Source organism: Panthera tigris, chromosome C2 (genome assembly GCF_018350195.1).
Source record: "Panthera tigris isolate Pti1 chromosome C2, P.tigris_Pti1_mat1.1, whole genome shotgun sequence".
NCBI classification, from domain to species: Eukaryota; Metazoa; Chordata; class Mammalia; order Carnivora; family Felidae; genus Panthera; species Panthera tigris.
Window position 1 is genome coordinate 52,219,597 of NC_056668.1, and position 12,831 is coordinate 52,232,427.

General features: G+C 37.1%; 1 protein-coding gene across 2 annotated transcripts in view; it reads left to right on the forward strand.

Moving 5' to 3' along the window:
* ALCAM (activated leukocyte cell adhesion molecule) overlaps window positions 1-1,243 on the forward strand; it is a 211,251-nt gene extending 210,008 nt beyond the window's left edge. For both annotated transcript variants that reach the window (XM_042956425.1, XM_042956426.1), the window contains one exon: window positions 1,127-1,243. In XM_042956425.1, coding sequence (XP_042812359.1) covers window positions 1,127-1,214 — 88 coding nt within the window. In that variant the 3' untranslated portion in view covers window positions 1,215-1,243. The remainder of the gene's footprint in view (window positions 1-1,126) is intronic.
* The last annotated feature ends 11,588 nt before the right edge of the window (window positions 1,244-12,831 follow it).

The following is a 12,831-nucleotide window of genomic DNA, read 5'->3' on the forward strand; positions in this document are numbered from 1 at the left end:
TATTATTAGGAATTATATGGCAATAATAATTTAAACTACCATATCACTGTGGTTCTGCTGATGAGCTTATAACAGGGAGGGAGAGAGTTAAGGAAGGAGAGAAAGGAAGGAAGGGGGAGGGAGGGAAGGAGGGAGGGACAGAGGGAAGGAAGGAAAACAGGAGGGAGGGAGGGAGGGAGGGAAGGAAAACAGGAGGGAGGGAGGGGAAGGAGGGAGGAAGGAAGGAAGGGAGGGAGGGAGGGAGAGAGGGAGGGAGGGAGTGGTATACTTTTTGAAATACAGTTATGGTTTCTCCTGGGTCATCCTAAAACCAAGGAATTTATCTGTGTGCTTAAGAAAACCTGATTTCAGCTCTTAAAGGATAGAACCCAGTCATGTGTAACCATGGCAGCAACTCTCAAACTTTGGCAGAAGCTGAGCCACCAGGGAGCCTTGTTTATCATGGATTGCTGGTCCTCTCCCCAGAGTTTCTGTTTCTGTTGTTCTGTTTGCGCTTCTGTCAAGTTCCCAGGGGGTGCTGATACTGCTGGTCTAGGACCACAGTTTGAGAACCACCATGTTAAAGCTACTTTGGCTTCTGCTGCCAGATTCCTGTCATAAACTTGGGTCTCTTTCTAATCTTGCTTGTGATTTATTTGATAAAACAGAATTCATAAACAAAGATACAGGACATTAGTTCAATCTGGATGCATAATACGGAATGACAAAAGAGAAAGGTACTAATGAAACACCCTCAGAGAAAATTTGCAGAAAGTATTTGCCAAAAGGAAATTTTTGATTATTCAGTTGATAATAATTACTTCCCAGAAAGTGGAGAGGAAAAAAAAAACAGCCCAAAACATGATGCAACTAAGTATGTATAGTCTATGTTCACAATAATTAGTTGGTTTTTCTCCTACCATATATTTAATGCAACCCCATTACCCAAGGTAATCTCATTGGAACGTGTTTTGTTACCAGTCCAGGTTCACAGATGTGGATTTGTTCACCCCAGTAGTTTGTCTATATTAGATGTAAAACATTTGCTTTTCAAAGATACATTCATGTGAACCCTAAAATTAAAAAAAAATTAAAAAGTTAAATACACATGTGTCAATGTGATGATATTTATTTAATTTTCTTACAGGACTGCCTCAAAACATGTAAACAAGGACCTTGGTAATCTGGAGGAAAACAAAAAGTTAGAAGAAAACAATCACAAAACAGAAGCCTAAGAGAGAAACTGTTCTAAAGTGTTGTCCAGGTGGGTAGGCTGTTTGAGGTTTATAGAAATAATTCCCAATGAAAGTACAAAACACCTAGGAGACGAAAGGGAAAGTAAGCCTTGACGTTGAGATGCTTCGTAATTGCAACTTTCCAAACAGGAAGAGAGTTTTTGCCAAAGGAAACTTTGGTAACTCAGAAAGGTGTTCTCAGAAGAACGGAATCTCAACAGTCTACCCATCTTCTAAAAAATAATCATTATTCTGTGACTAATTAAAATCAGTGTTGAGATTGTAACATTCAATTAGCATTTTGTCTTCTAATGCCAAAATTTTTGCTGAGTGCAAAGAAGTTGAATTTTCTAAATTGATACTTTGGTTGGATGAGAGCTGGTTCTAATACTTCAAATTTATCTTAAAAAGCAATTATGAGAAGAACTTTTAAATATAAAAATTTTAATCTAAGGATTTAATATACTTACAAGTGTCGTGTATTTATGCAGCCATTCCCCAAACTATTTTAATGAAAAAATTTGTGTAGACACACAAAACTTTTGCAGATAGTATGTGTATTATATATATGTGTGTGTATATGTATATGTGTATCTACATATGCACATATATGTGTATGTGTGTATAATGTATATATCAGTGTTACATATATTGCATATATTTATATATAATAGCTATATGAGTATGATTTTTTAAAGACAATCTCAAAAAAAGTCTTTTCCATGGTATTGCCACTTGGAATTTGAGCTTTTCATTTTTATTTATGATCTCTTCAGCCAGCCAAACACAGAAGCCATTTGGACAAATTATTTTGTGTGTCCTTGAGAATAACTGTTGCTGTAGTTTACTCATGTGATGTAACAGTCCCCAACAACCACAGTAAAGCTTTGGTTCATTATAAATAAAGCACAAGTCACAATCTGAGTAGGTCACCCCAGGTAGCAAGCATGGGAAATAATTACAATTGGAAGGATACACACAGGAAAGAAAGATCGAATAATTGGGATAACACATTTTTAGAATCTGAAAACAGATCTCAAACTGCTCATGTGAAAGAAGTAAGAGCTGGGTCCTGCTGTCCATTGGAGGCCAAGTATGAGCATTCCCATCGGACTTTTTTTCTGCTTCTCTAGGTGCATTCCTCAATCCTTTGTAAACATAGAATTTACCTTCTGGTTATCTTCAAAATTTGATAAAGTCTCAAGTAAAACTTAAGCTTAAAGACAAAACCTGCAGAATGCAATATTTTCCTGAAAAAAACCTTCTAATCGTCATATGAATTAAGCAATTTTCATAAAAATAAGTACTCTTCAACAATTCGAAAAAAGTATTTGTAGAAGGGGCTGCAACAGTGCCTGGGATCACAGATGGGCTCAGGGACAATGGAGTTTTATGAAAGGCTCCTATAAAGTAATTCCTATCACTTTTAGTACAAAGCATCTGTTGATGGTGAAAAATGATTGCTATGGTAACTTACTAAATTGTGTTTTTTTTCATCATTTCAGAGAAAAAAAAAACTATATAGACCAATTGAAGCATGAACGTGGATTGTATTTAATACATATACAAAGACATTGACAGCAATTCATGGTTCAAGTATTAAGCAGTTCATTCTACCAAGCTGTCACAGGATTTTAGAGAATTATCTCAAGTAAAAACAATGAAGTGAAATTACAAACAAAAACAAGTTTTGGCAGCCATGATAATAGGTCATATGTTGTGTTTGGTTTTTTGTTTTTTGTTTTTTTTCTGTAAATGTCTGCACTGAGGATTTCTTTTTGGTTTGCCTTTTATGTAAATTTTTTACGTAGCTATTTTTATACACTGTAAGCTTTGTTCTGGGAGTTGCTGTTAATCTGATGTATAATGTAATGTTTTTATTTCAATTGTTTATATGGATAATTGGAGCAGGCACACTTCTGATTCTGATTGCTATCAGTAATGCCCCCAAATTTTCTCACAAGCACCGAAATCCCAAAGGTGGCAGCTTGTGAAGGCTGGGGACACACACATTGCTCTATTCAAAAACTGTGATTTTTTCTATCACAAGGGAGATGGAGGCAGAGAGTCAGACTGATGAGCAGCCGATGAGCTGATTCTGATCATGCACCACCAGCTGACTTTCCGAAGTAAATCACACATGCATACGGACACACATACATAATAATGGTACTCCCAAACTGACAGTTTCGCCTATTTGAAACAGGACATAACACAGAATTTGGGCAGCACTTACCTTCAGAGACAACTGCTAATATATTATTTTCTGTCAAAAGAAAAATGAGAGACGGTTTGGAAAAATCATGGATAACATTCCCATTTTCATAGATCACGATGTAAATCATTGTAATTAAAAATTGGTGTTAAATCCTTTGGGTTATCCACTGCCTTAAAATTATATCTATTTCCTTTAAAAAAAGATATCAGTCAGAATTGGAGATTTTTAACAGTGGTCATTATCAAAGCTGTGTTATTTTCCACAGAATATAGAATATATATTTTTTTCGTGTGTGTTTTTGTTAACTACGCTACAGATATTGAATGCACCTTGAGATAATTTAGTGTTTTTAACTGGTACATAATTTATCAAGCAGTACATGAGAGTGTAATAATAAAATGTCTATGTATCTTTAGTTACATTCAAATTTGTAACTTTATAAACATGTTTTATGCTTGAGGAACTTTTTAGGGTGGTAGTATAAATGGAAACTTTTTGAGGTAGACTGGATAAGGGCCAATAGCTACTTGTGACTAGACTTTTAAACTTTGCTCTTTCAAGCAGAAGTTTGGTTTCTGGGAGAACACTGCACAGCCATTTTTGTCCCAGGATTTACGTAACTTTACAGAAAAAAAAAAAAGTGAACATCAGATTTCCAGGTAAAAAACTGTATTCTTTAGGAGCAAAAGGAAAACTGATGTTTATTTCTTAGACTGACAGAATAAAAAATTATGATGGCAATGAAAAACAAATAGAAGATAAAGTCAGAAAAAGATTGGGAATAATATTTTACCACTTCTGCATTAAGAAACACATGTTATTGTACATTTAATGAACTGTTTATTGTCTGGGCAGTAGTGACTCAGTTTAATAAAAGCTTCCTGTAGTGCATTGGTATGGATTAAATACATAAAATATCCTATTAGACTCAATGCTGTATAAAATATTACGGGGAAAAAGAAAATATGTTATTTTGCCTCTAAACTTTGATGTATTGAAGTTTTATTTGGCAGGAAAAAAATTGAATCTTGGTCAATATTTAAACCAAAGTGAAAGGGGAAAAACCAAAGTTATTTTTTTTGCATGGCTAAGCCATTCTGTTATCTCTGTAAATACTGTGATTTCTTTTTTTTTTCCTTCTCTCTTTAGAATTTTGTTAAAGAAATTCTAAAATTTTTAAACACCTGCTTTCCACAATAAACCACGAACACTAAAATGAAATCACTTCCATATAATTTTTTTTTTCTTTTGATGTGGGAGATCAAAGATTCAAAGTCTAACTCCTAAGATCTATTTGCAGAAAGAAGCAATGTTGCAATAGAGAGGGTCATACTACAATTATTTCTTGGCTTCCACTTGCTGTAGTAAACTGAGTGCAAAAACAACTGTCAGAACCTAGAGAGCAGAACATTCGCAACTCAGAGTTCTGGACGGACAGCAGAAAGTTTGCCAGGGAAAAGGGGACAGCATTATTACAATTGAATCGATGCCGGGATAAAAAGCGGAGTGTATTTGTGTAACGGCAGCCATCTGCACAGCAAGACTGGGAAGGAAGATAATGCACAATCCTCAACTTCTGAGGTTGCATCTCTCCAATTTCACTCTTTGGAAACAGGAGACAGGTTTTGCCAGTTCAAGTTTCACTTCCTATCTGTGATTACAGGAATTGTATGTGGAAATGGATTAACATACCCGTCTATGCCTAAAAGATAATAAAAATGAAATATGTCTTCACATCTCTCTCACAGCTGTCTTCTTGTCTTCATGAACTAGGCTGTTCATGTGTAGAAAGTAGTCGTCTTTATTAAAGAGGGGGGAAATCATTGTGCCTGGAGAGGGAATGCGGCAAAACAAAATTGTCCATGCCTTCCCATTATGTCAGGCGGGCCACCTTAGCCACTCCTAGATTGCAGCAGTGTCTTGTTCTAGAATGTGTCTCCATCTTCAGTGGTAGGATTATACTTACTGTGGGTATCCCATGTGGCTGTCCTAGAAACTTAATTAAGAGGACACTCTTCTATTTCTTCACTCCCTCCATTAACACACCATTCAGCCTACCATTTGGAATTACATAGGCATGAACTTTCACTGAAATTCTTTCCCTTCAAAGTAAGATAAAGCCAGCTATGTATACATCAGAGAAAGAGATTACTATTTATTGAAGCAATACTATGTGCTAGGGTCATCCATACATTATTTTATTTAATCCTTAGTAGTTGTAAATATTATTAAATGGTCCCCATTTAATAGCTAAAAACTAAGGTTTAGGCAGGTTCTATAACTCCCCAATACATTTAGCTTTTAAGTAGGTAAGTTGGGTATTAAACCTGGCCTGAGGGGCGCCTGGGTGGCTCAGTCAGCTGAGCGTCCGACTTCGGTTCAGGTCATGATCTCACTCACGGTTCATGGGTTCGAGCCCCACATCAGGTTCCATGCTAGCAGGACAGAGCCTACTTGGGATTCTCTCTCCTCCCCCTCTCTCTGCCCCTCCCCCACTTGTTCTCTCTCTCTCTCTCTCTCTCTCTCAAAATAAACTGAAAGAAAGAAAGAAAAAAGAAAGAAAGAAAGAAAAAAGAAAGAAAGAGACAGACATGATCTGATTCTCAAGGTCATGTTGCCCTAGTCTACTATAGTCCCCAAACTTCTTTAATAAAGAAGTTATTCCTTTATTTCTTAATAAAGGAATCCTTTTCATAATATGTAAAGTTGGGAAATACTAATTGACACATGAAAGGCTTACACCATTATTAAATAATTATTCTAAGATGTTCAAATCCTATAATAGGCCAATATTACATAATTTTTAAATATCTGTATTTAGATGATTAGATATTTTATTATACATATATAATTATATGTGTATATTTAAAGCATATATATTTAAAAGTGATATGACATACATTGCACACATAACATGTGATATAGATATGTCACGCTACATTTTTAAGCAGATGCATATTCCTGTCATACACTAAATACCAGTGATGAGACAGGCACTGTATTGATGTGTTATTTATATCATTTCACTTAATCCACACAACATCCTGCTACAGGAGGTGCTGTCTCCACTTTACAGATGAAGACAATGTAAATAACTTTTTCTACAATCACAGACACCAGAGGTGATTGAACCAGGTGATTGAACCCATGCTTAAGTCCAAGTTCTATTCACTCTACTGCTTATTATCTCTGTTAAAAGAATAAACATCTATCTATGCTTGGGGAGGATACCAAAAAGATGGATTTGTAGTAAATAACCTACTCAATCCTCTTAAGTAACTAATGACATTCATATTTAAAGTAATATAAGACATACGTGGAAACTGCTTTAAAAACAAATTCTATATAAATATTAGTTTTTAATTTATATGTCTAAAGAATCCAATGGAACTAATTCTATTAAGACAATCAATTGTCTAGATTTGGCTTTATAGCTATAATACTTTAACAATAAAAATCCCCAAGTTAAATATGGATTGCTTATTTCTCCTCTAAACTTTAAAACCACACTGTCTTTCGAAAATATGAAGTCAAAAAATGAGCTCATTTTTTTCCCCCAGCATGCTGTCTTCACCTATTCACCATCCTTATTCTAATCCAATTTATTTTTGCTCCAAATCTGTTCTTCTCTCATTTTTCCTTATAAATGCTCCTCAAATGCACAACTATTCATTGGGGAATGAATACACAGGCATAGAACTCCAAAAGGAGATTCCATTCTCAAGTTATCTGTCTTGTCCCTTTTTATTAGCTAGCTCTGGAAAAGGTTTTACCTTGTGATGGCCAAGCAGCTGAATGAGAGAAAGATGCTCAGTTACACACACACACACACACACACACACACACACACACACTGTGGGCTATTTTACCCCATTTCCTAGAAGGGAGGACATAGAATTTTCTGATCAAAAAAGGAATGTTTTGAAGGACTGCAAAACGCAGCTATGGAGTTAAAATATTCAAGATATTTGATGACAGCCATTCGTATGTGTAATAAACAGGTACAATAGCACATACTAGACTCAATAGTTGCAGTGAAATTTGTATGAGCAAACCTAATTTTATAAACTCTATACTTCAAAGAAATAAATAAGGTTCTCAACATCATAGAGGCTCAAAATAAATTATTATATTCTTTAAGAAAACTTGTATTATCAGAGAGTAGAGGCTATGGTCTCCAGAAGGTACAGCATTTGCTAAAATTGGAAGCTGACAGCAACTCAATTTAGACTATTTATGAGATAATCAAAATGAAACCTCAGCTTTTCCCATAAATATTTTTTCTGATTATATTTTCCCAGGTAAGTCAGGATAAATTAAGCTTCAATTAGCAGTTTAAATTGATGGCTTGATTCATATACCCTCTGAAATGTTCACTTCCACAGAAATAACTGTTAAAATTTTGGGAGCCCTATACATTTCTTTGAATTCTCATCAGTAAGAAAACCTCATTATTAGTAAAATATTATGTAGTTACTGCTTGGAAACTGATTCACAGCACTCTCCCTGGAATGGCTCATTAAAGAAATGGAATATTTCTGTTAAGAAAAGGTTTATGTCTTAACAGAAGTCTATGGGGGAGGGGAAGAAAATAAAAAGAGGTTAGAGAGGGAGAGAGCCAAAGCATAAGAGATTCTTAAAAACTGAGAACAAACTGAGGGTTGATGGGGGGTGGGAGGGAGGGGAGGGCGGGTGATGGGTATTGAGGAGGGCACCTTTTGGGATGAGCACTGGGTGTTGTATGGAAACCAATTTGACAATAAATTTCATATTAAAAAAAAAAAGAAAAGGTTTATGTCTAACAGTCAATCTTTGGATGCTAAACTGTTACAAAAACTCAATTCACCCAGAAAATTTGGGCTTCTACATTATTGGCAGTAAGTAAACTATGTTCCTTTTTCTCAGACTGATTAGAAAGCTTTCAAATAGTCTTTGTATTGAGAGACAGACATTACCTATTGTTGAATCTGATTCCAAGAGGAATGATTATTTTTAAAAAACGTTTGCAGGTTCTCTTACAGGAGCAATCCTTCTGTGACTTTTCTTAATTTGGAGAGCTTTGTTTTTCGTATATAATCGTTGCATATAAGCTGTTTAAAAAGAGGACGAGTTTTTGGTCACAAAGGCAACACCACAAAAAACACATACGCAACACCAACTCCCCCATGTTCCTAACTAATAATCTGTTTTCACAGAAACACAATTAAATAGTGCCTGTAGTGACTTTTGTTACTCTTTCATTCTTTGGAGTTTAATTTTTCTCAAACACAATAACATGTAATAAAGTTATTAAGATATCAGATATGTACTTCACAGTTATCACCACAGGACTCCTTATATTTTTTGGTGTCCTGACGCTAATGCAATGTATGGAATCAGTGTTCAATTCAGAGGGTTGTGAAGATTTGTGAGGATTAACGCTGCTGTTTTTTTGTGGGATTTCTGCAAAATAGAGCAAGTGAAATTTACACAAATCCCCCCACCACCATTGCCTGGGGACTGTTTCCACTGAAGAGAAACTGGCCGTGAGGCAGCTTTTGTTGGTTTGGCTTCATTAGCCCCCCCTCCTAGTGTTGGAGGGTTAGGGTTTGTATGCGTATATAGGTTGGGGGTTGGGAAATCTGCTTCTCAATTTCTCCTTTAAAATGATTTTTCCAAGCATTTGATCCCAGCGGTTGGGAGCAAAGTCAAATGGGCTTTACCAGAATAGTTGACATTCCGATTTAGAAGTGAAAGACCAGAATGGAGCAGCAGACGTTTGGAAGGTTGGATGAGCACAGGGAGCTGTTCACTTATGATTTGGTTCCCCAAATGAGCTCAAGTTTCCAGATTTAAAGCACATATCTCTATAATTACAGTTAGCTGAGCTTTTGCTAACAGTTGACTTTGTGTGATGAAGCACGTCAGTAACAGTTCACACAGTCTTTGATTTTATCTTTGGCTCATATTTTCTTCTTAAAAGAAGCTACTATAGCTATATCAAAGTATGGGTCCTTTCCTTCCATCCCACTCTGTGTATTTCAGAAGATGCTTCCTAAAGTTAAATGCTTTTGCAAAAAAAAACCCTGTTCCTGTATCTTGTGTGGTCTGTTTGTTGCCTTAGATGCCCTAATTCTCCACTCTTACCTGTCTCCATTCCCTTTGCATGTATGTTTGCAGTTTTACCCACAAAATGTCAGGCCATATTTTTTTCACCCCTTGACATTAGTTTCAGCCATGTGATTTGGTTTAGCCATTAAAATCACATGGAAGTGATAGTTTCATAGTTCTGAGTCTGGGACTCAAGTGGCCTGCCATGTTGCTTCTCGCCTCTTATACTGTCATCGCTGTGAGAAAGGACAAGCTAAGGCAAGCCCGTTAATGCCAGGAGGAGGTTGAGGACACACGGAGCAGATCTGCACCAGTGAAGGTGCCTCAGACAAGCCCAGTCTAGAGCAGGGCTCCTAGCCAGCCCATAGCCACATGAGCAAACCCAACCAAGATCAAATCTACATCAATCTACATATGTTGGGCATCAGTTGAGCCCAATCTACGTTACCTGTCAATCCGATGATCCATGGACACGTGGGCTACAATAATAAATGAGTACTGTTTTACGCCACTGAGTTTTGATATTGTTGTTATGCAACAACAGGTCACTGGTACACCTTTTCAGAAGCAACTGACTTTCCTGGTTGGTTGATTAGGTCAGGATAATATCAAGAACAGACACATCTTATTAGAGCCGCAATTTTAGACTTCTGTGCTTTTGAAGTGTTTTCCTTCTTTCCTGAGCTTCCTAGGACCAGCATTCACTACCTAGGGCCCCCAAGGCCTGTATATGCTATTAAATATACGTTGGCATCAACATGTAAGAATTATTTGCAGTAATGCCAGGTTGCTATTTAGAGATCTTTCTTAACTGTGTAAATCACATGCAACTCTCTTGACAGACCGGGCACATTATGTGTTCTTGTCTGGCTGTGGTCCACATTTGTCCTTTTACATTGTTCTGGAAGTTCAGCATTCAAGACATGTTCGTATAATTGCTCTCTCTGTATGCCCCCATAATTACATGCCAATACCTTTTCCCAAATTAGGAATTATATTCAGGCTAGATATTCCGCTGACACCACATTCCTCACCAAATGTCAGAGTCTCTTTAAAAATATTCTCTGCTCAAAAGCCCTAATTAGGTTTTCAGTAATTCATGTCATTGGTCATTAGGACAATCATACAAATCAGCAGGCTCTCAGGTGCCGAGGCACTAAATCGGAAAGTGAATCTTAAAGATCACAGGCAATATCCTAAAAGAGATCAGAAGTTTCCTCACTGCTTTCATTAACCTTTTTCTTATGTTTTCACATTTTAGGCATAGATTCTTTAGACCTGTAAAGTTGCTCCCCTGAAAGTTTCAATGTTAGGAGAAGGAGATATGAATGGGATTGTTTAAATACGAAACAATCGGAAAGAGTTAATAAACATACCTACGCATACGCCCTCGCCAAATTTTCCTGCAAGCCATGCGGCTTCTGACTACCCACTACATCCTGGATAAAGTAATGGTGGCAGTGGTGTAAGGGCAGAGGTGGGTATTTTGTTTTTTGTGTCCCCCAAACAGCACAGGACATTTTTGAAAGACTGGTGTACTTACTGGTTTAAAGAAAAAATTGTAGTCTTTAGAAACGAGTAGACTTTGAATGGACTTCTAAATGAACAGGGATCTACAATTTACTAGCAGTGAGGCCTTGAATATAACACCAGAAACTTTGAGCCTCAGTTACCTCATCTGTAAAATGGCAGCAACACTAATTACTTCAGAGCTTATTGCCCTTTAAAGAATAAAATGTGCATGTGAAGCAGAAAATGACACTTTGCCCAGCTGTTAGGTACAAATTAGAGATCACCACAGGGTGGGAAAACCCAGTTCAACAGAATGTAGGTTACAGAGACTGAGACAGTAAGCAAAGAAACGGGCGTTACTTAACTATGCAAACTAAAAGTGTCTTTTCTCACTTTGGGGAAGCAGAGTCTCAGCTCCACTGAGGTCACAGCACCAGACTTGCTCATGGTGGATTAGTCTATTTAGATTAGTCTATTAGATTAGTCCTTGGGCAAATGCTGGCCTAGCTCTTCATGGGTATTTCTGGAAATGGTCTCCTCATATACGTAAGAGTTTTCATTCTAGCTGAAGTCAGGTCTGTGTTCCTCTCAGCAGAGTAGATGGCAATGTCGAGGTTTGATAAAGGCAAAAGGATGGCAGTTCCTGCTGTATAGTAAGCACTCCACATATGTACGTTCATCTTACTGCGTCCTTTTCTACTGCACTAAGCAGCCATGTGGACCTACGTGGCCCAGTACAGGTAAGATCGATGGGATGTTGTTTGGGGTGACATCACCTCTTCCAATTCCATCCGTTTAGTTACTTGCTTCCTTTGTATCTCAGTCTATAGGAGCTCTGTGGCCTGGTATGCTATGGTGGGGGAAAAAATAATAATAATAATAAAAAATTAAAATAAACAGCTTTAAATATCCCCCAAGGCCAGAGGTCTGGAAGCCATCAGCGGGTAAGAAACTTCCTACCTCACTAGCGTTTTCCCTCCTCCTTCCCCATGCTCCACGTCCAGAGAGTTGAAGCTTGAGAAACAGAGTCAGGATGGGATGGGGATGAACAAAAAAGCAGGCACACCCCAATTCTATGCCCAAGTCTTAGAGCAAAACGAGAAAAAGAAAGGCTTTATGTCACAGTGGAGATTAAATTGTTAATTCCTATCTTAAACTGGACACTACTAAGTTGAGACTATGTGACAAAAAACTGACTGTTATCTCTCAGGGAAACAAAAATTCATGAATCTTGTTTCAGTTTCCATCCAGGGGTAGGGAATGAAAAAACACAGCTCTTTTCTGTTTGAGTGTCTGGTTCTTGAGACTGAAAGTCATTGAGTGGACAATACAGCAACCAAGACAGTGGCTAATTTTGCCTCATTTCTTACTTGTATACCTCGGCTTAACAAGGAAAAATGATCGTTTGCACTGTGGAGTCCCTAAATGACATTGCCAAGGCTGCTGAAAGCAATCAGGTGTTTGTAGACAAGAACTATGTCAGTTGTAATTTCTTTCTTACGTTTCCTTCCACTTTTCCTCTCTTTTGCAAGTCTTACACACACCAGCAAATACAGGATGGCACAAATTATCTGATCACCATTACAACTAATGAGATGAGCTTTCTATTGTGCACAGTTGCAAATTCGATTTTGTAAATGAATCTATCTTCTGTTTGTCCTGATAGGAAACTTTTTAAGCAGCCTTATAGAATCCTTGCAATTACTGCCAGTGACAGTAGATTTAAAGGATTTGGGGTCATTGATCTAAATTAATGCATGGTCTGATTAGAAAGCACACTGCAATGTAATTCATCCT